Source organism: Lethenteron reissneri, chromosome 60 (genome assembly GCF_015708825.2).
Source record: "Lethenteron reissneri isolate LAM-NWPU_2019-01 chromosome 60, ASM1570882v1, whole genome shotgun sequence".
NCBI lineage: Eukaryota > Metazoa > Chordata > Hyperoartia > Petromyzontiformes > Petromyzontidae > Lethenteron > Lethenteron reissneri.
This window is the reverse complement of record NC_083838.1, coordinates 9,136,461-9,163,758: the sequence shown is the minus strand read 5'-3', so window position 1 is coordinate 9,163,758 and position 27,298 is coordinate 9,136,461. Positions and strand designations below refer to the sequence as shown.

The window sequence follows — 27,298 nt, the reverse complement described above, 5'->3', positions numbered from 1 at the left end:
TCCTGGCCCGCTACATTGAAACTCCTGAACAAAGTGATCCGTTCTCGAGTCAGTCCCACTTCTCAAAGGCCCCACAGGGTAGTTTTCATACTTGTTTTTTTTTTACACGTCAATCTTATCGAATACCCCCATAATATGTTAATGGAACTCTGCATAAGTCGGGCATGACCAGAAAGCATGTTTGTTATCATTCGTCACACCCAGAGGGCACCTTGGGCACGTTGAACTTCTTTCGCACCGTACATAGCCAACCGTGCTAATCCGAAGTTATGGGCGGGGGGGGGGGCAGGATAACAAACTAAACACAAAAAGAAGTTCAACAGAAATGAGTTTTCAATAAAGATTATTTAAAAGTGCATAGCTTCAGAGGGCCCCAGAAGGGCATCTCCGCCTCGGTGACTGGCGGTAGATTAAACGGTGTTCTGTACATTCACTTTTAATTTAACCAAATGCTGCTCTTACTTTGAAATCTCGAATTTGTAAATGGTGCTGCTGTCAGCATCGCGTCACCCACACACATCGTTCGGATCTCTCACGGAGCGGAGGTCGTCACCCCCTTGTTGAGCAAACGGCCCGCGGCGGAACGAGACGTCACGGAACTACTTCCCAGTTAACCTTGCTTTACGCGCACGGATACACGGGGGGGGGGGGGGGGGGGTGAGGGGGGAGCGGCCCGTGGTGCTAACCTCGTGCACCAGTGGGCCCAGCGAGTGAGAGAGCAGGGCGCACAGCTCGCCCAGGTTGCACAGGCTGCTCGCCCGCACCAGCGGGTCCGGGTCACGGGCGCCCACCAGGAAGGCGTGCACCAGCCGGTCGCGGTGCGCCGGAGCCACATCACCTGCGGGGGTTGACGAGACGGGAGGGGGAAGGCAGGAGGGGTGTGGGGGGACACGTTTACGCAAGTCGTTACGATCACCGTCGTCACCCTTGTCATCACCACCGGCATCACCACCGCCATCATCATCAGGAGCTCCATGCCAATGTCGATGTCTCCTGCTGCTGCTGCCGCCACGATGAGATGACTTCAGCAGAGTTGCGTTGGTGATGATGGCCGATGATGATGATGACACTCATGATGCTTATGGGTAATGTTAATGATGACGATGTTCATAAAGGTGATGATGGCGACGATGGCAATGTTGTCGACGATGATGTCCATAGCGAAGAAGACGATCACGGAAATATCGACGACGAATACCGTGATGAAAATAACGAACATCGAGCGGCGGATATATTTCACCATTTTCTATAACAGAGGTTTTTTTTTGGGTTAGATCGCGTAAATATATAGAAGTGTCGTTAAAACCCGCCACCACTCGACACAGCCAACTAGTAAGGGTTATCACGTAAACAGAACGTGGCCAATTCGTCACTAGTACTAGTGTTGGAGAGCCAAGCCACAACATTTACAATCGGAGCACGACGTTTCGCCAGTAATTACAACCAGCTTCATCAGGCGACAGCCAGATTTGTGGAGAAGTCCACCTGTTTTGTTGATGACGACACATTTATATATTTACAGGATCTAACCCAAAAAAAAAAACCTATGGATGATATTGGTCGCCAAAGCGTACGTGTTAAATTCACGATTTTCCCTCGCTCTGCCGCGCACACACGTGGTGCTCAGGAGGCCCGTACGAAGCAGCGCAGCAAGCAGGTTGCACAGACTTTGGCTATTCAACTCGCACGCATTCGTGCACGTGTGTGTGTGTGTGGGCTTTTTCCACGAGGGGACGGGGTCGGAGGGGTAGGGTCCGGGGAGCTCTCGGCACCGGCGGCCACAAGACTTTGAGCAATGGCTACATGCTCCGCGCGGGCGTGAACCGTGTTTATTCGTAATTGCGCAGGAAATCAAAGACACATTCTTGGCGAACGCCATCAAACATTTACCCCCGTCCCCGTCCCCGCCGCCACCCCCAGCACTCCCCACGGAACCCCCCCTGCCCCGCCATGCGGAGGCGCCGGGGGACATTCCACTCGGAGGCGGAGTTCGGTGCCGCCCGTAAAGATTCCCGGGGCTGGTGTCGTCGGCAACGAGGTGATTCGCGGCGCCGCTCTCTCGCTCCGCCGCGTCCGCCAGCACCTTCCGAGACCGGGAAAAACGCCCCCCCCCCTGCCCCCCCACAGGCTCGCGGAGGGGGAGAGGCGTGCGCAGGAGGAGCGTTGCGCGGAACGATGGACGCGGGGCGCGTGGGCAGCCCAGCAGATGCGATCGTCCGTTGTGCTGCACCTGCTCCACTTTCCCCACTCGCTAATCAATTTACGAAGCTGACTGGGTGGGTGGGTCGATAGCTGGGTAAGTTGGTAGGGAAGTGGGTCAGCGAATGAGTAGATAGGAAGCTGGGTGATTAGGTAGGTAGGTGAGTGAATATGTAGGTAGCTGAGTGAGTAGGTAGGTAGATGGGTGAGTGAATGGATAGTAGATAGCTGGGTAAGTTGGTAGGGAAGTGGGTCAGCGAATGAGTAGATAAGAAGCTGGGTGATTAGGTAGGTAGGTGAGTGAATATGTAGGTAGCTGAGTGAGTAGGTAGGTAGATGGGTGAGTGAATGGATAGTAGATAGCTGGGTAAGTCGGTAGGTAGGTGGATGAGTGAATATTTAGGCAGCTGGGTGAGTAGGTACAGTGAGGGAAAAAAGTATTTGATCCCCTGCTGATTTTTTACGTTTGCTCACTGAAAAAGAAATGATCAGTCTATAATTTTAATGGTAGGTTTATTTGAACAGTGAGAGACAGAATAACAACAACAAAATCCAGAAAAACGCATGTCAAAATTGTTATAAATTGATTTGCATTTTAATGAGGGAAAAAAGTATTTGAACCCCTCTCATTCAGAAAGATTTCTGGCTCCCAGGTGTCTTTTATACAGGTAACGAGCTGAGATTAGGAGCACACTCTTAAAGGGAGTGCTCCTAATCTCAGCGTGTTACCTGTATAAAAGACACATGTTCACAGAAGCAATCAATCAATCAGATTCCAAACTCTCCACCATGGCCAAGACCAAAGAGCTCTCCAAGGATGTCAGGGACAAGATTGGAGACCTCCACAAGGCTGGAGTGAGCTACAAGACCATCGCCAAGCAGCTTGGTGAGAAGGTGACAACAGTTGGTGCGATTATTCGCAAATGGAAGAAACACAAAAGAACTATCAATCTCTCTCGGCCTGGGGCTCCATGCAAGATCTCACCTTGTGGAGTTGCAATGATCATGAGAACGGTGAGGAATCAGCCCAGAACTACACGGAAGGATCTTGTCAATGATCTCAAGGCAGTTGGGACCATAGTCACCAAGAAAACAGTTGGTAACACACTACGCCGTGAAGGACTGAAATCCTGCAGCACCCGCAAGGTCCCCCTGCTCAAGAAAGCACATATACATGCTCGTCTGAAATTTGCCAATGAACATCTGAATGATTCAGAGGACAACTGGGTGAAAGTGTTGTGGTCAGATGAGACCAGAATGGAGCTCTTTGGCATCAACTCAACTCGCCGTGTTTGGAGGAGGAGGAATGCTGCCTATGACCCCAATAACACCATCCCCACCGTCAAACATGGAGGTGGAAACATTATGCTTTGGGGGTGTTTTTCTGCTAAGGGGACAGGACAATTTCACTGCATCAAAGGGACGATGGACGGGGCCATGTACCGTCAAATCTTGGATGAGAACCTCCTTCCCTCAGCCAGGGCATTGAAAATGGGTCGTGGATGGGTATTCCAGCATTACAATGACGCAAAACACACGGCCAAGGCAACAAAGGAGTGGCTCAAGAAGAAGCACATTAAGGTCCTGGAGTGGCCTAGCCAGTCTCCAGACCTTAATCCCATAGAAAAATCTGTGGAGGGAGCTGAAGGTTCGAGTTGCCAAACGTCAGTCTCGAAACCTTAATGACTTGGAGAAGATCTGCAAAGAGGAGTGGGACAAAATCCCTCCTGAGATGTGTGCAAACCTGGTGGCCAACTACAAGAAACGTCTGACCTCTGTGATTGCCAACAAGGATTTTGCCACCAAGTACTAAGTCATGTTTTGCAGAGGGGTCAAATACTTATTTCCCTCATTAAAATGCAAATACATTTATAACATTTTTGACATGCGTTTTTCTGGATTTTGTTGTTGTTATTCTGTCTCTCACTGTTCAAATAAACCTACCATTAAAATGATAGACTGATCATTTCTTTGTCAGTGGGCAAACGTACAAAATCAGCAGGGGATCAAATACTTTTTTCCCTCACTGTAGGTAGGTGAGTAAGTGAATTGGTAGTTAGCTGGGTGAGTAGGTAAGTAGGTAGGTGAGTCAATAAGTAGGTAGTTGGGTGAGTGAATGGAGAGTAGATATCTGGGTAAGTAGGTTGGTAGGTGGGTGAGTGAATAATAAGGTAGCTGAGTGAGTAGGTAGGTAGGCGAGTGAATGGGTAGGTAGGTGGCTGGGTGAGCAGGTAAGTAGGTGAGTGGATATATTGGTAGCTGGTTGAGAATGTAAGTAGGTAGGAGGGTGAGTGAATAAGTAGGTAGATGGGTGGGTCGGTAGGTAGGTAGGCGAGTGAATGGGTAGGTAGGTGGCTGGGTGAGCAGGTAAGTAGGTGAGTGGATATATTGGTAGCTGGTTGAGAATGTAAGTAGGTAGGAGGGTGAGTGAATAAGTAGGTAGATGGGTGGGTCGGTAGGTAGGTAGGCGAGTGAATGGGTAGGTAGGTGGCTGGGTGAGCAGGTAAGTAGGTGAGTGGATATATTGGTAGCTGGCTGAGAATGTAAGTAGGTAGGAGGGTGAGTGAATAAGTAGGTAGATGGGTGGGTCGGTAGGTAGGTAGGCGAGTGAATGGGTAGGTAGGTGGCTGGGTGAGCAGGTAAGTAGGTGAGTGGATATATTGGTAGCTGGTTGAGAATGTAAGTAGGTAGGAGGGTGAGTGAATAAGTAGGTAGATGGGTGGGTCGGTCGGTAGGTAGGCGAGTGAATGGGTAGGTAGGTGGCTGGGTGAGCAGGTAAGTAGGTGAGTGGATATATTGGTAGCTGGTTGAGAATGTAAGTAGGTAGGAGGGTGAGTGAATAAGTAGGTAGATGGGTGGGTCGGTCGGTAGGTAGGTAGGCGAGTGAATGGGTAGGTAGCCTGGGCAGTTAAGTCAACAGCTGGCTGGGTAACGTGCTAGAAGTCTTCGCAGTGGGGACCAAAAAATAAAGAGGCGACAACTGCGTGACTACTGTGCCACATGCGATGCCATCTGCGGAACCATCGCAGGCAACTGCCTTGCACCACTGTGATTGCTACAATGCTCTCACGGCAGCGAAGCGAAGCAGTCAATGTTTTCACTTGTGTGTTTAGTTTCTCATGGAAGTTTTATCGAAAAAAATGTCAAATAAACACGATTTTTTTTCACGTTTCAAGGTGTAATTTTACGCCCCGAATCATTTAGCCAAAGTTGTGAAAATCGCTGCAGACCGCAAAGTGGGTACGTAAAAATAAAATGAAAAAGCAAAAAAAAACAATCGTTGGCCAAAACTAAACACGTTACGACTTTCTGCCACTATGCATCATGGCGTAACGGGATGTGGCAGCGGCAATTCAATAATTATCCAGCCTATTTGTCAGTCCACTGCCGGACGATGGAGGCGTCTCCGTACTACGTCGGTCCCTGCCATTGCTTGACGACCGCGTCGTGTCAGTGGTGGGTTGGTAAAGGGGGCGGGGTGGGGGGTCATGGCCAAAGATCAGCGCGGGCACCGCTCGCCACTGATGTTAACCAGTGGCTGGGAATCGAACTCGGGTCGCCCCGGTTTCAGAGCACGGTGCGCCAACCCAACTGCACCATTTGCTCCGCTTCATCGTGACAATAATTACCGTACAGCTCCCTTGCCAATCCACTGCTGGATGAAGGCCTCCCCACGTCGCGTGAGTCAAGGGGTGTCGTTTGACCATACTACCAGCCCGCATAAATCTGAGCTCAATTCCCGGCAAAGGCTGAAAATCAGTGGCAGAGCGATCTCCGAATCGGTCCAGGGCACCCCCCCCCCAACACCCCCCCCCCACTACCCCCACCACCGCCACCCCCCGACCAACTTCACTGACCCGCGCTGACCTGGCACACTCAGTAAATAACCAAAACCACAATAACCACAACAACACCGAGCGGCCTGCCAGGCACCTGGGCTGTGGTCGTCGGGCACACGTGAAGCCGTTCAGATTTCGGAGGCAGCGGCCAGCGCCGGGGTCGGCGCCAGGGAGCGGTCCCGCTTGCGTGCGCGGGCGACCGTATTATCGGCTCTCCTCCCCGCTGGCGCGCTCGCGACGTGCCGTTGGCGTTATCCAGCGCCGCGTTCAACGTTTTCGCGCCACGTGCCGGAAGAATCTTCGGGAGGCGAGTTCCGACGCTTCGGGGACCGAACTAGAGGCTCGGGAGGCTCTCGGACCCCACGCCTTCATATTCTCAGACTGGCACGGGGCCCCACTGAGCTCCAGGGGAGGGAACGGTTGCCGCGGATTGTACGAGGTGGGTCTGTCCTGTTCATGCGCGCGACGATGGCGGCAGCGAGCGGCGAAGTGCTCAGCTGCTCGATGTCAAGGTCTGAGGCTGCTGCTGGCCACGACGAGAGGGCTACAGCAGAGATAAGAGAGACGGGGAGTTTGTGTCGCGTCGCTGTTCCTCCTCCTGCTCCGTGGAAGGAGCGCAGGCCACAGTGGGTTTGCATGGCCACAGTCGGATGGCTGTGGCTTGTCTTTATATTGTGTCTCTATGGGTCTCCACGTATGTCTCTGTGTGTGTCTCTATGGGTGTCTTTATGGTCTCTCTTCGCTGGCTTGAGTCACCTCTCTCAGTTCTCACCGACGTTCTTGTTGTTGTTGTATGTTACTCATCTCGTGTCTGTCCACCTTCTTAAAATCCACACTCCTGTTGCTGCTTCGTCTCTGCTCTGTACGTACGTTGAACACTCGTTGGTTCTTCCGGTAAAGTCATGTAGAGAGAAAATTAATAGATCACGGCGTTTCGATCACAACACAAGCAATCGTCATCAGGTGAGACAAACACAGAATCCCAAATTCTCCCTCACATCACACATTGCAACATCCTGACATTCTGGACGGCATTACCAGTTGCATCGACGGTATCGGGCACAGGCACGCCGGACTCATCTGAGCAGATGGTGGGAGCGCGGGGCGGGGGGGGCGGAGGAAGGGATTTTCTTTGGGGGAGCGGGGGGAAGTTTGTGAGCAGGTCATTACCGTTCCGGGCTCAGGTATTTAGGACTGGTCGAAAGTTTAGGAATGGACCCCATGCACATGCTGTGTTCTTCTTCCCTGTCTCCTGAGTTTAGTCGCTCTCTCTACCCCGGCTTTAGCCGCTCTCTCTTCTGTCAACAATATTTTATTTCACCAGGTAAGGCCCACTGAGCTATGTAGCTCTTTATCAGAAGCGACCACCTGGCTATCACAAATGATAGCTCAACGAAGTGGCTTAATCACGTGGAAATGTACAGCAGCCAAACACTCTCAACGTGTGATGCTGATTCTAAATGTGGAGGGAAAAACCGGACGACCCTGGAGAAAATCCGGGCGATCACGGGGAGAGAGACACACCAACTCTAAATATACAGCAGGCGTCAGGGTCGAGATCGAACCCCCGACCTCCTGAATACCAGGCGAGGTAGTTAACATCTCTCAGCCACCGTGATGTCCAAAGTTTGAGGGCCGCGTGGGTGGGAGACGGTAGCTCCTTTGTCGTGGTGGCTCCTCCCGTCACGCGCTGTCGCGTTTCCTAATGCTGTTGCTTCGGCGAAATCTACATCGATAATTATCAAAATCTGATTTTGATCGGGAGGTGGTGGCGGCGGCGGCAGCGGCTTTGGGAGGCCTTTGTCCGGCAGCGGATTGACGGCGCAGAATGTAACTAACGCAGCACGGCGGCGACGGCTCGACGCGAGGCCATCGCGGCGCGCTCGGCGCCGGTGACGACGGCGATCCGACGCGGTTCATTCACTCGCCGGGGGGGGGGGGGGTGGGTTGGGGGGAGTGGAAGAGAAAAGCCGCGGGGGCGGCACGCGGCAACCCCGGCGGCGGCGGCCCCCGAATTTCCAGAATTCCTCAAATATCGCCGATGGAAAATGCTTAAGGTGGGGGGGGGGGGGGGGGGGGCTGCGTGGGAATTCAAGCGGAAGAGAGAGCGAATTCAGACGCGCGCAACCAGACGGTGACATCACGGGGCGCGCGCGCCGCACGTGGTGGGCCGGCGAGGGAAGTGACGCCCTGAACAAACGACGCTCCGCGCGCCTCTTCCCAGCAGTCGAATTTAGACGCGGGGGGGGGGGGGGGGGTGAGAGAGAAAGAGTGGTTCTTCGGCTAGACGCTGCAGCTGGTGGCTTGGCAGGCGATGTGAACCCCTATTTCTGTGATGGGGCCACGAGTCTGGCGAGCGAGAGAGAGGGAGAGAGAGGGGCCCACACAGCACGACGCTTGGAGGCAGCGTCACTCCGCGCGGCCCCGGTGCGTGAAGTTAGCATCATCATCATCGCCATGCAGTTTACTCTTTGACGGGAATCTAAAACACAGATTTGTTTTACCGCGCCCACAGGCTCCGAGTGGGACGAGCGTGGAATTGAGAGACGAGTTTTGGAGGGGGGGGGGGGGAATCGCAAAGCTTTCCAGCTTGCTGTCAAGACTTGGCGCGCAACGCTCGAGTCCTCCCATGATGTTTTCCTTTACGTTTCATATGCGAGCTGGGCGTTGGGGGGAGGGGCACGCGGGGTGGTGAGACAAAGGTGGTTTTTGCTCGTAACGTCGACGTGAGACCACGTAGCTCTCCGACGAGGATTCGCGGGGAGTTACAAACGCCGGTGACCGTTTCGTTTTCGTCAAAAGTTTTGCTCGCCTCGATCTCTCTCCCACACTTTCTCCCTCTCTCCGTCTCCCACGCTCTCCCTCTCTCCGTCTCCCACGCTCTTTCCCGCGCTCTCCCTCCGTCGCTTTATGACAGCGGGAGGGGGGGGCTGGCAAACGCCACCACCCCCGCGTCCCTCACCTCCTCCGCCACGACCCACGCACGCGCACCACGGACCTCCCGCACCAACCCTACTCCACCCACACCCCGACTCTGCTCTCCCACCAACTGTTCTGTAAAGAACCTAAAAACCTGCAACTCATTAGCGGAATGAGAGAGAAGAAACGCCCCCCCCCCCCCCCACTTTTTGTTGTTATTGCGCAGGCACAGAGACCCACGCAGCAGTGAGTCAGCAGCGCTGACTTAAACGCCCCGCTGACGCGCGCGTGAGCGTGCACCCCCAGGAGGAGTGTGTCGCCTCCGCGTCTTCGCGGCTAACCCAGGGCTACCCCCCCACCGCCGACCCAACCCCAACTCCGTGGCGGGGGGCGGGGGTTGATCGGGGCTTCATCTTCACGGAAATCGCGAGCACGTGTTTCGCGCTCGGAGCGTGTCGGACGATGCTTTGAGGTCGGCGGAGGGAGAAGAAGCCGCGGAGCCGGGGATTCATCTAAGACAGTCATGCCGACCTCCAGGCTTGCTTCATACATTTTTTTCAATATTTGTAAAAAAAATTCCACGCAAAAAGTTGCTTTAACTGGGGGAACGTTTGGCCCCCAAAAAATATTTTGGAAGTGGCTTAAACGATGTCTTCATGTTGTTTCGTAATGAATTGGCAATTTCTTCCCCCCCCCCCCCCACTGCCGGATAATCCCCCTCGACGGACCCAGTGGACACGCGACCCACGGCAGGACCACCCCCCACCCTCGCCCCCAGCGAGACGCTCTTCGAGGTTAAACAATTGCCATTGTTGTCATCGTTGGGTGGATCCTACGATATTGACCGAACAAAGGCGAAGACTGAAGACTCCCCCCACCCCCCATCCCCCCCCCCGTGTGACCCACGTGGGCTGCTAGGGCCAAGTGCCATTACCGGGCAGCACTAACCACGGCACACAAGGGGGGGGGGGGTGGCCAGCACCACGCCCGGCCGCGTTTTGTCTCCCCAGCGGCGATGTTTACTACACACCGCACCAGGTACTCATTTGAGGCCGAGTCGACCTAGGGGAGGCCGAGGACCGCTTCCGATAATCGTCACCGGTGTTGGCCATTTGACCATGAGTCGAACTCGAGTCGCCGGGTTCGTAGCACAGCATAGCGCTAACCCGCTGCCCAATCGGCGGACACGTGCATCGGAGACAGCACGCACGTCAGCCGTTCGGAGAGTGTAAGTGGGCCTGGGCAAGACACGTCGTGGCTTCACGGCAATGATGGCAACATGGGCAAGTGAGTGACGATGACGACGACGATGACGACGACGATGACGACGACGATGACGACGATGATGATGTAATGCCAGCCGGCGGAGCGAACGTGCCCACGACGTCGCCCCTCCGAAGAGAACGGCCGTGCCCCAAGCGAGAAATTGCGACGAATGCCGCCGTCGACCCGGGCGACCGACCGTCGCCCGGCGATTATCTCCCGGCCTCCGGCGGGGAGGACGGCTCTCAGTCCGATCGGGCGGGGAGCTCGGCGGGGGGCGGGGGCGGGCGGGGGACACGCGGCCAGGTCGGCCGTCACCGTCGCCCGTGACGGAGAAGCTCGGCCGTCGCTGCGCTCCCGCGAGCCCTGCCCGCGTCGTCGCGGTCAAGGTTCGCGTCGAGGGGGTGGAAGGCAAAATCCTGTCGGCCGCTGCCGCTAACGGGGGAGACGAGAGGGGGCTCTGCCACGGCCACCCGCTTGCCCCCCCAACACCCCGCACTCCCGTTCCACCTCGCTCTCGCCTTTACAATGGGGCTTGTTCTCTCTCAGGCGTAATGCTTGCCAGATGTGAGCGCAACAAAACTTCCCACTCACCGAGGCTCCCGCACACCCCCCACACTTCAAACCCCCGCCCCCCACAACTCCCAATTCTCCGTTCGCCAGCGGCGTAGCAGCCACACACGGACAAGGAGGTGAAACGCCCACGTGGCACCACCAATCACACCACCAGCCCCCCACCAAGCCACGTTCATCTCCCCAACATCTCCACTCTCTCTCTCTGCCACTCTCCCCTCCATCTCCACTCTCTCTCTCTCTGCCACTCTCCCCTCCATCTCCACACTCTCTCTCTGCCACTCTCCCCTGCATCTCCACTTTCTCTCTGTCACTCTCCCCACCATCTCCACTCTCTCTCTGCCACTCTCCCCACCATCTCCACTCTCTCTCTCTGCCACTCTCCCCACCATCTCCACACTCTCTCTCTCTCTCTGCCAATCTCCCCTCCATCTCCACACTCTCTCTCTCTCTCTGCCAATCTCCCCTCCATCTCCACTCTCTCTCTGTCACTCTCCCCACCATCTCCACTCTCTCTCTCTCTGCCAATCTCCCCTCCATCTCCACACTCTCTCTCTCTGCCACTCTCCCCACCATCTCCACTCTCTCTCTCTCTCTGTTACTCTCCCCTCCATCTCCACACTCTCTCTGCCACTCTCCCCTGCATCTCCACTTTCTCTCTGTCACTCTCCCCACCATCTCCACTCTCTCTCTGCCACTCTCCCCACCATCTCCACACACTCTCTCTCTGCCACTCTCCCCACCATCTCCACTCTCTCTCTCTGCCAATCTCCCCACCATCTCCACTCTCTCTCTCTCTGCCAATCTCCCCACCATCTCCACTCTCTCTCTCTCTGTCACTCTGCTCTTCATCTCCACTCTCTCTCTCTCTGTCACTCTCCCCACCATCTCCACTCTCTCTCTCTCTGTCACTCTCCCCACCATCTCCACTCTCTCTCTCTCTGTCACTCTCCCCACCATCTCCACTCTCTCTCTCTGTCACTCTCCCCACCATCTCCACACTCTCTCTGCTACTCTCCCCTCCATCTCCACTCTCTCTCTCTCTGTCACTCTCCCCACCATCTCCACTCTCTCTCTCTCTCTGTCACTCTCCCCACCATCTCCACTCTCTCTCTCTCTGTCACTCTCCCCACCATCTCCACTCTCTCTCTCTGTCACTCTCCCCACCATCTCCACACTCTCTCTGTCACTCTCCCCACCATCTCCACACTCTCTCTGCTACTCTCCCCACCATCTCCACTCTCTCTCTCTCTGTCACTCTCCCCACCATCTCCACACTCTCTCTGTCACTCTCCCCACCATCTCCACACTCTCTCTGTCACTCTCCCCACCATCTCCACACTCTCTCTGTCACTCTCCCCACCATCTCCACACTCTCTCTGTCACTCTCCCCACCATCTCCACACTCTCTCTGTCACTCTCCCCACCATCTCCACACTCTCTCTGTCACTCTCCCCACCATCTCCACTCTCTCTCTCTGCTACTCTCCCCTCCATCTCCACTCTCTCTCTCTGCTACTCTCCCCACCATCTCCACACTCTCTCTGTCACTCTCCCCTCCATCTCCACTCTCTCTCTCTGTCACTCTCCCCACCATCTCCACACTCTCTCTCTGCTACTCTCCCCTCCATCTCCACTCTCTCTCTCTGTCACTCTCCCCACCATCTCCACACTCTCTCTGTCGCTCTCCCCCCCATCTCCACACTCTCTCTGTCCCTCTCCCCACCATCTCCACTCTCTCTCTCTGTCACTCTCCCCACCATCTCCACTCTCTCTCTGTCACTCTCCCCACCATCTCCACACTCTCTCTGTCACTCTCCCCACCATCTCCATTCTCTCTCTGTCACTCTCCCCACCATCTCCACACTCTCTCTCTCTGTCACTCTCCCCACCATCTCCACACTCTCTCTCTCTGTCACTCTCCCCACCATCTCCACACTCTCTCTCTCTGTCACTCTCCCCACCATCTCCATTCTCTCTCTGTCACTCTCCCCACCATCTCCACACTCTCTCTCTCTGTCACTCTCCCCACCATCTCCACACTCTCTCTCTCTGTCACTCTCCCCACCATCTCCACACTCTCTCTCTCTGTCACTCTCCCCACCATCTCCACACTCTCTCTCTCTCTGCTACTCTCCCCTCCATCTCTACTCTCTCTCTCTGTCACTCTCCCCACCATCTCCACACTCTCTCTCTCTCTGCTACTCTCCCCTCCATCTCTACTCTCTCTCTCTGTCACTCTCCCCTCCATCTCCACTCTCTCTCTCTGTCACTCTCACCACCAACTCCACTCTCTCTGTCACTCTCCCCACCATCTCCACACTCTCTCTGTCACTCTCCCCACCATCTCCACTCTCTCTCTGTCACTCTCACCACCAACTCCACTCTCTCTGTCACTCTTCCCACCATCTCCACTCTCTCTCTCTCTGTCACTCTCCCCACCATCTCCACACTCTCTCTGTCACTCTCCCCTCCATCTCCACTCTCTCTGTGTCACTCTCCCCACCATCTCCACTCTCTTTCTCTGTAACTCTCCCCACCATCTCCACTCTCTCTGTCACTCTCCTCACCATGTCCACACTCTCTCTCTGTCACTCTCCCAAAACAGTCTCTGCATCTCGCACCCCCGCCCCCCATAATGTCCCTCCCTAGCACCTCTCCATTGATCTCCTTTGCCCATCTCCCCGTCAAGTGGCCCATCATCTCCCCAGTAATCTCCCCCACAAAGTCACAGCGATTGCCCCCAGCCCAAACCCACACCCTCCTCCAAATCCCCGTCCACTCGACCTGGCGCACGGACACGCGCACGCACACACACACAGAGAGTCTCGAGAGCCTTGCTCACTGCAACTCACACCGCAACCTTCGCCAAACGCGGCCGACCCCTCTGCCGTTGTGCCCTGGGTGTGGGCGGGCGGGGGGGACCCACCGCTTTGGCACCAAGGTCCCACCTCCATCAATCACGTGCACACAGAGACCCCCCCCCTCCTTTGACTCATTTTGACCCATTTTTTTACCGATGGGGAAATCTCGACCCGTCGGGGGGTCCCTGGCCCCCCTCCTACAGAAAAAAATGTGCTTTGTTACAGAACGCCTTGGTGCATGTGCTGCACCCGCCGGAGCTCTTATCGGTTCACTGCTGAAATCGAGAGCTCATGGGACGTGACGAGGGAAGAAGATAACTGCAGTGGTGTAACTCTGTAACACGCGCCTCTATTAGCCCCCCCACGCCGCCCCACCCCACTGGATATACACCACTGACAAATCCAAAGCCAATATAATTTATATTATTATTTGACCTCGTCCTCAATTCTCGCCTCTTCCCCCTGCGGCTTCACCGGCTGCCCCGCTTACTGCGACGCCGAATTCTGAGGTGCCGGGCGCTGCGAGTCTCTAAACCTCTACGTGGCCTTGCCCCCATCATCCTCGCCATGTCGCCTCTCTCACCTCCCTCCAAGCCCCCCTCCTCCTCTCGACACCTCCGTCCACAATCTTGTCTCTCTATCTCTCTTTCTGTCTCTCTCTGTGTCTCTCTGTGTCTCTCTCTGTGTACCTCTCTGTGTCTCTCCCTCTCTGTGTCTCTCTCTGTGTCTCTCTCTGTGTCTCTCTATGTCTCTCTCTATGTCTCTCTCTCTGAGTCTCTCTCTGTCCCTCGACCCAACCCCCGTGCCCGATCCTTGCACCCCTCCACTGCCCATAGACTCAACACTGCACCATAGATCAACACTGCACCATAGACTCAACACTGCCCATAGACTCAGCACTGCCCATAGACTCAGCACTGCCCATAGACTCAACACTGCACCATAGACTCAACACTGCCCATAGACTCAGCACTGCCCATAGACTCAACACTGCCCATAGACTCAACACTTACCACAGACTCAACACTGCCCATAGACTCAACACTGCCCATATATTCAACACTGCACCATAGACTCAACACTGCACCATAGACTCAACACTACCCATAGACTCAGCACTGCCCATAGACTCAACACTACCCATAGACTTAACACTGCCCATAGACTAAACACTGCCCATAGACTCAACACTGCCCATAGACTCAGCACTGCCAATAGACTCAGCACTGCCCATAGACTCAGCACTGCCCATAGACTCAACACTGCCAATAGACTCAACACTACCGATAGACTCAACACTGTCCATAGACTCAGCACTGCCCATAGACTCAGCACTGCCCATAGACTCAACACTGCCAATAGACTCAACACTACCGATAGACTCAACACCGCCCATAGACTCAGCACTGTCCTCCCTTAAAGCCTCCTCACCTCTTCTGTGTCGCCCATTCTCTTCCCTCCCCTCGCCCTCCCACCTCTTCCTATCCCTCCCCTGTCGCCCTTTCGTGATCCCTAAGTGACCCCTCGATCGCCGTCTCCAACTATGTCAAGCGCCTCGAGTGAAGGCTCTCTAAAAATCTTTAATAATATTAAAACAAATTTTTCTTCACACCGACCGCGAAAATCCTCGGCCACTCTGGATACTTCCTCTTCACGAAAGTTTCCACGCTCCGTAACATTTGGCAAACCAGATTAGAATTCAGATTTTTTTGTAGCGTTGCGATTCTGGTCTTCGTGGGCGAAGAAACCGGAGTGCCCGGAGACAACCTGCGCGTGCATGCGCACGCAAGCGAGCAAGCGCGGATGGGACAGGAGCAATGAAACGCAGGCTTTGTCCGACCCGACAGCCCAACCCCTCGGGATGGGGGAAAATCAGGCAATTGTGCTAATTGTGGGTCATTGGCGATATTCTGGCGTCGGAGCTCGGCTGTACAACGATAGCCGCCCCCCGCCGATGGCTTCGCGGGGTCAATTACGGGCACACAGATTGGCCAGATGGCGCGCGCTTGCTGGGCAACGTTCCCGCCACGTGCGCTCACGCCATCGCACCGGCGATGCCTCTCCCTTCCACCCTGCCGGGCGGGTGCCGAATCATCTCTCTCTTCGCACGAGGCACCCCCTGCAGAGACCACCTTAAGGGGTTACTTCGGCTTATTATGGAGTACTACCCCCGAGGAGCACGAGGCCCGCCGATCGACTAAACTGCGGTGAGCCCAGAAACTTGCTCTGTTATTTTTACTTCCCCGCGCACCGGGAGATGGGATCGAACCGCCGACCTCTGGATCGCAAGTCCAGGGTCGCAAGTGTGAACCCTGTAGAAGATAAAAATGCGATTCGACATTTGTCATCGACAGGCTGCTTTTTTTTTCTTTCCGTCACCCTTTCCCGGAGCGTGTAAACGCATTATGACATAAGCACGGCGTTCTGCCGACAGGCCGGTCACTTTTCTTCAGATGAACGCCGGTATGACGTTTGCCAAATCCGCCCGCGATTAATACCTTGGCGGCGGGCAACGCAAAATCAGCGACACCGCCGTTATCATCACTCCCCGCGGGATGCGCTTGGCAACAAAAAAGAACGAGCTTCAGATTTTTTGGCACGCTTAGCCACTTCGTCAATATAATAATCCATAACGACGACAACGACGACAATAGTTGGGAGTAAATTTGTCGACGCGACGGGCTGCTCACAGCTTCCGTTTGAAGATGACGAACGATCGTCGGCGATTCCCTGGGCCCAGAAAAAATAAAACCAAAACCCCCCCACCGTTCGGCAGGAAACCTGAGCGGATAGAGTGCTCCGCAGGAAGCAATATATGGCGGCCGGGGGTCGTGACCTCTGACCGGGCTGCCCCCTCCCACCCCCACTTGCCAGTCCCCGGGTCCACGATGGCGAGCTTAGATAGGCGGACACCGAGGGGTTCAAAAGGGCCAAATAATATCCGCAAGTACTTCCCCGTGCCGCCATCGGCGAGGCGGGTGGGGGGGGAGCCCGTGGCAAGCTACGGGTGAGAGGGACACGCTGCCCGGTTAACGATGGCAAGCTCCCAGGCTGGCATCGCTGGCACAGAGATGACATAGTCTCGTTCTGCCACAGCTGTACTTGCTCGTCTTGCTGGTGTTGTGCCCCATGTGCCGTCTGCCTCGCCCCTTAAATGCCCCGTATCATTTGTGAAGTCTAGCTTGCGCTGCCCGTCTGGATTGTACGGTCTGTGCCTGCTTTGTGCCGTCCGTCCGGTTTGTTCCGTCCATCCGGTTTGTTCCGTCCGTCCGGTTTGCGGCGTCCTTCCGGTTTGTCCTGCAATGTGCGTCTCCTTCACCGAGATCGTGAGCCAAACGGAAACATCTGCATGGAGAGAAAACTGTATTCTGACATGCACGCCTACAACGTGATATGCATGTCTCGCATAATCCGATGCACGCATCTCGCCGGGCATGTTTTGGCACGGCAGCGCATTCTTTACACGTCTCCTTATTATTACTATTTATCATGAGCCTGAAAACTGGTAAATTGGGTAATTGATTGATTGGTCTGAGGTTTAGTAACGAGAGCTCATTTGGGCCCGAATAATAATAATTCACAGTCCTGTCATTCCACGGCTGGATGAATCCCTCCCCCACGCCGCGGGGGGGGGGGGGGGGGGGGTTGTTTGACCACTCCTCACCACTTTGGTCAGCGCGGGTTGGTGAAGGAGGGAAGGGGCGCCAGATATCGCCCTCCGCGGATGTCACCTGACCACGGCCGGGAATCGAACCCAGGGCCTGCTTGCCGTGCAGGAACACGTGTTACCAGCTGGGCCACCGTTCCTCGCTGCATCTCTCTCCCTTCCTTCTGCGAGATCCCTCAACCGTTGCACGGTTGACACCGGACCTTCAATGTCGACCAGCCCCAATCTCACGTCCAGCACGGCGTAGCCTTTAGAAATTCCCCGCGTCACAACTGTGACACCAAAGATCCCCCGTGTAACCTTAACAGGCTGTTGGGGCGAGTGCTGTTAGCGGGGACATATGAAGGCCGGCACGGCACACGAGGAGGTGGGTGGCCAGCACCCCGCCCAGGCTGCCTTTGTCTCCCCGAGTGGCGATGTTTACACACCGCACTGGGTACTCATTTGAGTCTGAGTCGACCTATGGGGGTGGGCCCAGGACCGGTTCAGATAATCATCACTGGGTGTTGGTCGGCCGTGAGCAGGAGTAGAACCCGAGTTGCCAGGTTCGTAGCGCAGCGCGCTCACCGATCCACTCCCGCTCCCCACCACCCCCACGACCACCGTCAGCCCAACTAAACTGGAGGTATTACATCAGGCGCCGTGACGTCAAAGCGCGGGCCTCCTCCCCCCCAAAGTGCGGGGCCTGGGGCAGTCGCCCCGAATCGCTCTGCACCCCTAAGAGACGGGCGCTGTGCGTGGAGCCACGTGCGAGGCACTGGGTGGCAGAGTTTGCTGACCGCTGCGGAGTTTTCCACCAGACGTCTCTGCAGACTTCCTCCAGTTGTACTATCTTTTTCAAATAGTCATAATCCAAAACATAACTATTTCAACAAACCGTCATCGCCTTGCTGTTATCGCGCGGCAATCTACGACCTTCGCAAGCGTGCCTGCGAAACATCTGAGTGAAACAGACGAAAAAAAATGATAGACTTCTGCGCATCTCTCTGCGGCTCAAGCCTGTGCAGTACGGAGCTCTCTCCCCATGTTTTCGTGTCTTTCGGCACGATGTCCGACGTTTCGCCCCGCGTACCGGGGAGCTCAGATATCGTACCGCCGGTACTGTCAAAGTGGGGAAATCTTCTTAGACGGGCGGCGGTGGTGGCGGCGGCTACGCTGCTGCTGCATGTGGCAGCCGGTGATCCAGCGCTGTGGAGGAAGCAGCAGCAGCAGCAGCTGGGGTTGGTGGATCACCGCACAAATGTGTCGAGGACGTGCCGTACCCGCGGCTCGCCACGAGAAGGAGGCACGGCAAAGTGTGGACTGAGCTCCATCCGTTCCAACTCCTTTCCCGCGGGCACTGAGGAGGTGCCGTACCCAGTGGCTCGCCAGGAGAAGGCGGAACAGCCAATGTGGACTCCGCCAGTTCAATCTGCGTGGGATAGAGTGTTGTTCCCTCGCACGCGGTGGGGTATTCTCCGGGCGCTCCGATTTCCTCCGACGTGCATGAACGCTCACCGCTAACTTGACTGCCTTGGCATATAGGGGACTGCAGAGCTCGGGGGGGGTGTGCGTGGGGGATTTGGGGCCGGCTCGTTGCCTCCTTCTCGCACTTTTCGATCGAGCGAGCGAACACCGTGCGGAGGCATCGCGTTTGCACGTCGACGTCGCCACAAGCGATTCATCCGACCGACCGATCGACCGCCCCCACCCCCCACCGCTCCACGGCTCATTGTACGCGAGGCCAAAAAGCCTCTCCTCTCGCCTCCCCCCCACCACCTCGTTAAAAACCAAGGCCCCCCCCCGCCCTCACTCCCCTCCAAACAAACCCGACTCCGCTTTCCGTTGCCCCGTTCCGAGCAAGCGCGTGAGCGACAGGTCGCAGCTAATTGGGAACAGACCCGCCACTCACAACCTTTCATGTGGCACTGCGCGCGCGTACGTACGCACGGCACGGCGCGCACGTGCGCACGCATCCGAGCCAAAACAATGACACTCTCTCTTCCCCGCCACCGCCACTCCCCCCCCCCCTCCACATGATCCGATCCAGCCTGCACTGCACCGCAATCGCACCACGTCCACCCCCCTCCCCCCCGTTACTTTGTTTGCAAGGGAATTGAAGGCAATCAGGGAGAGCTCACGAGGAGGAGGAGGCGGGGGGGGCCCAGCTGGAAATGAAATGCCGCTGTTTGTTGTGGAGAAGCTCCTGCTGCTGCTGCTGCGGAGAGACATGGGGGGGGGGGGGGGGCGCTGGTAACTCCGTTGCCAAAAGCCCAAAGCTCACCGAGGCCCTTCCTCAACAACCTTCGTCTCCCCCCCCCCCACCACTCAACCCCAAACCCCCTTGCGCCCCCCCCACAAAATCCCAGCCTTTTATTGGGTAGAACGGTGGCGCAGCGGTTAGCGGCAGAAACTTCCCGAAAGTGATTCCCGGGCCAGGAACCTGCGTACCCCCGCGGGCCCCCCACCGCCGCAATATTTAAAGCCCCTTCGTCGAGCGATGCCGACGAGAACGGTGAAGTATGGTGGAATGATCCCGACGGCATGGGGGGTGCGAAATTTGTCAGTGAATAGATCGGAGCTGATGACGACGACTACGCCTTCGTAAGAACGAGTTCAACGGCTTCAAGAAAGTGTCCCCCGATTGCCCATCAAAGTAACTGACTGGCAAAGAAACAGTGTTGTGAATTACCATTTAAAAACGAGAGAAATTTATTAAATGCAGTTACGTGGACAATTAAAGCAGGCGACAAAGAATTTACTCTTGGAACCCAGGATGGGAAGTTCGGGCAATGCCTGACAATCGCGAGGGCTTAGAACAGTGGCATTGTTATGTTATATTGTTATGATTGTTACTACTACACCAGGGTTAAGCTACACCGAGGTGCGGCAGGTTCTTAGTCACGACTCAGCCTCGGCTCTGGTCTGAGCCAGGCCTCAACAACGCCTGGTGGTCAACTGTGACTCAACCGTGGCTCTGAGTGGCTCAGTGGGCGTGGCTCTGAGTGGCTCAGTGGGCGTGGCTCTGAGTGGCTCAGTGGGCGTGGCTCTGAGTGGCTCAAGGAACTCGGTGTTAAGTGAAACTCGTATTAAGTGAACTCGTGTTAAGTGAAACTCGGTGTTAAGTGAAGTGAAACTCGTGTTAAGTGAAACTCGTGTTAAGTGAAACTCGTGTTAAGTGAAACTCGTGTTAAGTGAAACTCGGTGTTAAGTGAAGTGAAACTCGTGTTAAGTGAAACTCGTGTTCAGTGAAACTCGTGTTAAGTGAAACTCGGTGTTAAGTGAAACTCGGTGTTAAGTGAAACTCGTGTAAAGTGAAAATCGGTGTTAAGTGAAACTCGTGTTAAGTGAAGTGAAACTCGTGTTAAGTGAAACTCGGTGTTAAGTGAAGTGAAACTCGTGTTAAGTGAAACTCGTGTTCAGTGAAACTCGTGTTAAGTGAAACTCGGTGTTAAGTGAAACTCGTGTTAAGTTACTAGAAGTTAAGGGCGTGCTTGTCTCCTCCTCTGTACGCCGTGTGTGTGTGCGCGTGTGTACGCCGTGTGTACGCCGTGTGTGTGTCCGCGTGCGTGCGTGCGTGTGTGTGCGCACGTGTGTGCGTGTGTGTGCGCGTGTGTGCGTGTTTATGCGTGTGTGTGTGCGTGTGTGCGTGTAAGCACTGAGAGGCATGAATCACTATTGTTGCTCCCTCTAGAGGAGACGGAGAAACGAGAAACAGATGGACAAGATCGCTTGCATCTATCTGATTTGGAGATGTTTAAAAAAAAAATTTACAACGAAAAAAAATCCACCATTAACAAATATTTACGAAACGCTAGACAATGTCCTTAAGCTTTACACAGTCATGCTTACATCTTATATCCCATTATAAATGTATCGCCGTATATGCCTAACGCTGCACTTATTAGGACTCTGCAGGGGCTTCCGAGCCCTCCCGATTCTTTTGTGTGTGTATGTATATAGAACTGCCCTCGATTTCATCCCGACTGTCCTATCAATGCCACTGGATTAACAATTCGCTCGGCGCAACCAGCAGAGCAGCGTGACTTCCCCTTGCGCGTCGGAGAGAGAACGGCCCCAAGGAAGCGGACATCACAGAGCTACATCCCAGAGCCCCGCTTCTTGCGAGCAGACCCTGGTGCGTAACAGCAAGAGGGCAGCATTTTGCTACCAGCCCAATGGTTGAAACGATACTTTTTTTAATTCTCAAGAGCTGAGATTTAGGCACATTATATATGGAACCAAATTTTACGTTGGGTTTTTTTGTTGAGCGTGTGCAGTCATTCTCCGGAGTCGTCCGTTTTTTTTTACCTTCACGTTGAACAAAACACGTGTTTAAGATTATTGAGATATTTTTGCTGCTGTAAATGTCCACACGACGACAAGCCACTTCGCTGAGCTATCATTCGTATTGGCCACGTCGCTTCCGAAAAAACAAGCTAGACAGCTCAGTGGGCTTTAACAGGTAAGATCAGAAATTATAGTCAAGTTAAATTTGTATATTTTTAAATTGTGATTTGTTTACCTTTACGTCTCCTTTGCACTCCTATCGTGTTCTTGTATTGTGTGCTGTAACGTTCTGACCCCGTGCCTCGACTGGACATCTGTGAAAAAAGAGCTTCATAGCTCATTGGATTCCTCCAGTATACAGTGAGGGAAAAAAGTATTTGATCCCCTGCTGATTTTGTACGTTTGCCCACTGACAAAGAAATGATCAGTCTATAATTTTAATGGTAGGTTTATTTGAACAGCGAGAGACAGAATAACAACAACAAAATCCAGAAAAACGCATGTCAAAAATGTTATAAATTGATTTAGCATTTTACTGAGGGAAACTAAGAATTTGACCCCCTCTCAATCAGAAAGATTTCTGGCTCCCAGGTGTCTTTTATACAGGTAACGAACTGAGATTAGGATCACACTCTTAAAGGGAGTGCTCATAATCTCAGCTTGCTACCTGTATAAAAGACACCTGATCACAGAAACAATCAATCAATCAGATTCCAAACTCTCCACCATGGCCAAGACCAAAGAGCTCTCTAAGGATGTCAGGGACAAAATTGTAGACCTCAACAAGGCTAGAATGGGCTACAAGACCATCGCCAAGCAGCTTGGTGAGGTGACAACAGTTGGTGCGATTATTCGCAAATGAAAGAAACACAAAAGAACTGTCAATCTCCCTTGGCCTGGGGCTCCATGCAACATATCACCTTGTGGAGTTACAATGATCATGAGAACGGTGAGGAATCAGCCCAGAACTACACGGGAGGATCTTGTCAATGATCTCAAGGCAGCTGGGACCATAGTCACCAAGAAAACAGTTGGTAACACACTACGCCGTGAAGGACTGAAATCCTGCAGTGACGGCAAGGTCCCCCTGCTCAAAAAAGCACATATACATGCCCGTCTGAAGTTTGCCAATGAACATCTGAATGATTTAGAGGACAACTGGGTGAAAGTGTTGTGGTCAGATGAGACCAAAATGGAGCTCTTTGGCATCAACTCAACTCGCCGTGTTGGGAGGAGGAGGAATGCTGCCTATGACCCCAAGAACACCATCCTCACCGTCAAACATGGAGGTGGAAACATTATGCTTTGGGGGTGTTTTTCTGCTAAGGGGACAGGACAACTTCACTGCATCAAAGGGGCGATGGACGGGGCCATGTACCATCAAATATTTGGTGAGAACCTCCTTCCCTTAGCCAGGGCATTGATAATTGGTCGTGGATGGGTATTCCAGCATTACAATGACCCAATACACACGGCCAAGGCAATAAAGAAGTGGCTCAAGAAAAAGCACATTAAGGTCCTGGAGTGGCCTAGCCAGTCTCCAGACCTTAATCCCATAGAAAATCTGTGGAGGGAGCTGAAGGTTCGAGTTGCCAAACGTCAGCCTCGAAACCTTAATGACTTGGAGAAGATCTGCAAAGAGGAGTGGGACAAAATCCCTCCTGAGATGTGTGCAAACCTGGTGGCCAACTACAAGAAACGTCTGACCTCTGTGATTGCCAACAAGGGTTTTGCCACCAAGTACTAAGTCATGTTTTGCAGAGGGGTCAAATACTTATTTCCCTCATTAAAATGCAAATCAGTTTATAACAACATTTTTGACATGCGTTTTTCTGGATTTTTGTTGTTGTTATTCTGTCTCTCACTGTTCAAAAAAACCTACCATTAAAATGATAGACTGATCATTTCTTTGTCAGTGGGCAAACGTACAAAATCAGCAGGGGATCAAATACTTTTTTCCCTCACTGTAGATATCGAAACATATTCTCATTCTGATGGCCCTGGTTGGGATCATTACAAGCCGGGCCATGGTGGCTACGCTGCACGTGGCTTCCTGTAATCCTGCAGCACCGTGGTGGCAGCAGTGAGGGTTCGTGGGATCACTGCGCACATACACAGATGTTGTGAAACTCCTTTCTCCCGTGGGCATGAAAGCGTCGCCGTACCCTGGCTTGCCAGGCGAAGGCGGCACAGCAATAGTGGGAACCGCACCTATTCCGTCTGAACAAATGGATCGAGCGTTTCCCCCTCGCACATGTGGGGCTTTCACCGGGTGCTCCGGTTTCCTCCCACGTGTAAGCACTCGTTAACTGGACGATAACAACCTTTAAGATATATAGAGGACCGCAGAGCTTGGAGATGGACCTTGGGAAGGGAAGACGTTCAAACAACAAATACACGCCGATCACAAGGCATCAAGTGTTGCACGCTTGCGTGGTTACAATGTCTTTGTGCGGTGTTTGCCTTCAGGCGTTCTCTGGTCTAACACCGGTGAGACAAGGCTCTGGAGCAGGCCAATCAGGTGGCAAGGACAATGGGTCCATTATTGTCAAAGCCACACGTTGTTTGTATCTTTGACCAACTGGCTGACAGTCTACTAGTAGCGGAAACTACCCCTCACCGATATTTAATTATCCAACTACTCACCAGTGCTTGCCAACTTCTTCCTAGCCTGTTACAAACTAACTGAGCAGACATCAGCACTTGCCTCACTCTTAAATTGTCTGACTTGTCGACGTACAGTACAGTATTATTTTAATGTAATATTTATTTCATTTGCACTACGATCGCCGTACGAATAATTCTGCCCGAGCCAACTTGCGCTGGGCAGGGGAACTCATTATTCTGACGCTGATTCACTCACGGGACGCTGTCGGTTGCCACGCGTCGCTGTGCTTTATTCGTTTTGCTTCCGTCATGTCGGTGAACCAGGTCGCACTCGCAAATGACTCCACGCCGGTCTCCCTCGAGTTCTCATCTGGCTAAACAAAACATAACTTGAACTTTGAACTTGACTGGCCATAAGGACTTTGCACTCCCACTGACCCCCAACCCTGACTAACTAACACTCCCTCTCCAAAATTGTTTTATTTCTAAACGAAATGTTTTATTTTATCAGGTAAGGCCCCACTCAGCCGCTAAGTAGCTTTTTTTCAGAAGCGACCTTGCCATCACAAATAACAGCTCATCGAAATTGGGCTCATCTTGTGGAAATGTGCAGCGGCCAAAGTGTCTAGACGCGTGGTGACGTCGAGTCTAAGTGTGGAGGGGATAAACCGGAGGACCCAGAGAAAAATCCACGCGAACACAGGCAGAGAGAGAGACACGCAAACTACAAATATACAGCAGGCGTCAAGGATGGGAATCGAACCCACGACCTCCCGTATACCACGTGAGGGAGATAGCATCACGCCACCGTGGCGCGCATAAAGACAAAGATCCCCCCCCCCCCCGTTAGCCTTAACAGACTGTTGGGGCAAGTGCTGTAAGCGAGTAGCACCAATTGAAGGCCGGCACGGCACACGAGGGGAGTGGGGGGCCAGCACCACGCCCGACCGCCTTTGTCTCCCTGGTGGCGATATCGGCTACACACCGCACCGGGTACTCATGAGGCCACCTCGGGGAGGAGGCCCCAGGACCGGTTCAGATAATCGTCACCGGTGTTGGCGCCGGGAGCGGGAATCGAACTCGGGTCGCCGGGTTTCCGCGCGCAGCATAGCGCTAAGCTACTCCCCCCACCGCCCAACCCCCTTGAGCAACCCAACCTGACCAGCGTGGTGAAGTATGGTCGAGCAAAACCCCACGGCTCACACTGTGTGGGGCGGCCTTCATCCACAAAGTGTGCTGGCATCGGCGGCGTAAATTATTGCCGCCCTCACGGCAACTGTCAATTGGCATTCACACCTCGTCCGTGACTCGCTGTCGTGCGGAAGAATGGCAAAATCCTTCAGCGCGATGCCGAGGTTTCGATATCCAGTCAGGGGATCTCGCGAGGATGCCCCCCCCCCCCCTCCCAATTCTCTGGCCGCCCAGTGGCGCACGACGCGAGAACGCCAACAGGCGAAGAGTCGAGGCACTCGGCGGGACGCTCGGTGAATCTCGGAGATGTCGTTCGCCAGATTCGCGCCGCGCGGCGGCGAGCCTCGGTGACACGGCTGCTGAATTGTCGACGTGGCCTCTCGGCGTTCCCACGTTATGGAGAGAGTAAAAAACGAGCAACGGTAATTTGCGATAATCAGATGGCGTATTGCTTATAATCGTCCCGCTTAAGACCTTGCGGCGGTACGACAAGGTCGCGGACATCTCCTTTGTCCCGGGCCTGACCCTCGCGCCCTTTGGCAAAGCCGGGGGACGGCAGGGTGAACGGAACGTCTCCGCAGCCTGGTGCACGCGGGGGGGGGGGGGGGGGGGGGGGCCCTTCGCGCCTCTCCGGCTTTGCTTTGACCCTCAGGGCTGGGTCAAGACGGTAGAGTGGTGTGTGGACCAAACCCTCCCACCCTCCCACCCCCCCTCCGTGTTTCTGCTCAGCTTCTCTACGAAAATGCCACGTGACAGCAGCGGCGGGTGCAATTTCACCGTCTCTCAAGGACCGACCCCTTGTTGTCGGTGGGGGGGGGGGGGGGGCGGGTGGGGGGGTGGTGGTGGTGAGGGGGGGGGTGGTGGCATGGTACGGCTGTTTGGTGAAATTTGCGCGGAATAATTTTTTTTTGTAAAACCCAAACGAGTCTCCTCCGCAACGTGGCCACGCGGTCGTCCACCTCTGCCTCCTGCCGCCACTCAACGAACACCCCCCCCCCTCCGCCCCCCCCACTTCAGGTCCCCACCCTTCCTCCCCCGCTGTTTATCCTAACGAGGGCCGACTCCGGCTCAGGTCAGGCCTCACGCCAACCGGCGTTAAACCGCGCCGCCAATAAGGCGCGCGCACGCTCGCACGCTCGCGCGTACAATAGAATCACAAGAGACTGGGGCACCCGGGGCCAAACGCAGGCAGTGCACGTACGCGCTTCCCCGCGTCGCAATTGCAGCGGCCTCCGCCGCCGCTGCCGCCACCAAATGGGCTCGACTCCCGGCCTGAGTTTCACGGTAAAGTTCGAGTGGCTCCAAATTACGGCGACGTCAAACTTGAAGAAGAGTCAAAGCTGACGTCGCCGGCGCCACGTAACCATGGCAGTCTCGGCCACAGTCAGGAGAACCGCTCAGGGCGGCCCTTTCGTCACGCACGCAGGGCCGACCGCGGGCTCGCGGCGGCGTTTTATCGCCAAACAAATAATACCGCAATCGTAATCAATCGCGGCCTCGTTGTGGACTGCGTTGTTCGCCACGGGCGGTTGCTTTGACCGTGCTTCGTTACAACGGTGACCGTGGGTTTGTGAAGTTGGCGGCGGTCCGTACCACCGCACGGCCCGTCCCGCAGCCTCCGATCAGCCTCGAGCCACCTCCTCCAACCCATCCTCCTCCTCCACCCCCTCCTACCTCGTCAAGCCCAGAAGCTCTCGAACAAGACGAGGTTAAAGTCACTTCTCTGTCTCCGCTCCGGTCGTATGGAATTCACTCCCTACATAGTCAAATACCCATACACTCACACAGCGATCCACAGACTCACACAGAAACCCACAGACTCACACAGAGACCCACAGACTCACACAGAGACCCACAGACTCACACAGAGACCCACAGACTCACACAGAGACCCACAGACCCACACAG

General features: G+C 54.5%; 1 protein-coding gene across 2 annotated transcripts in view; it reads right to left on the bottom strand.

Moving 5' to 3' along the window:
• Positions 1-27,298, bottom strand: part of TANGO6 (transport and golgi organization 6 homolog) — a 215,913-nt gene that overhangs the window by 50,536 nt on the left and 138,079 nt on the right. For both annotated transcript variants that reach the window (XM_061575945.1, XM_061575946.1), the window contains exon 19: positions 687-838. In XM_061575945.1, coding sequence (XP_061431929.1) covers positions 687-838 — 152 coding nt within the window. The remainder of the gene's footprint in view (positions 1-686; positions 839-27,298) is intronic.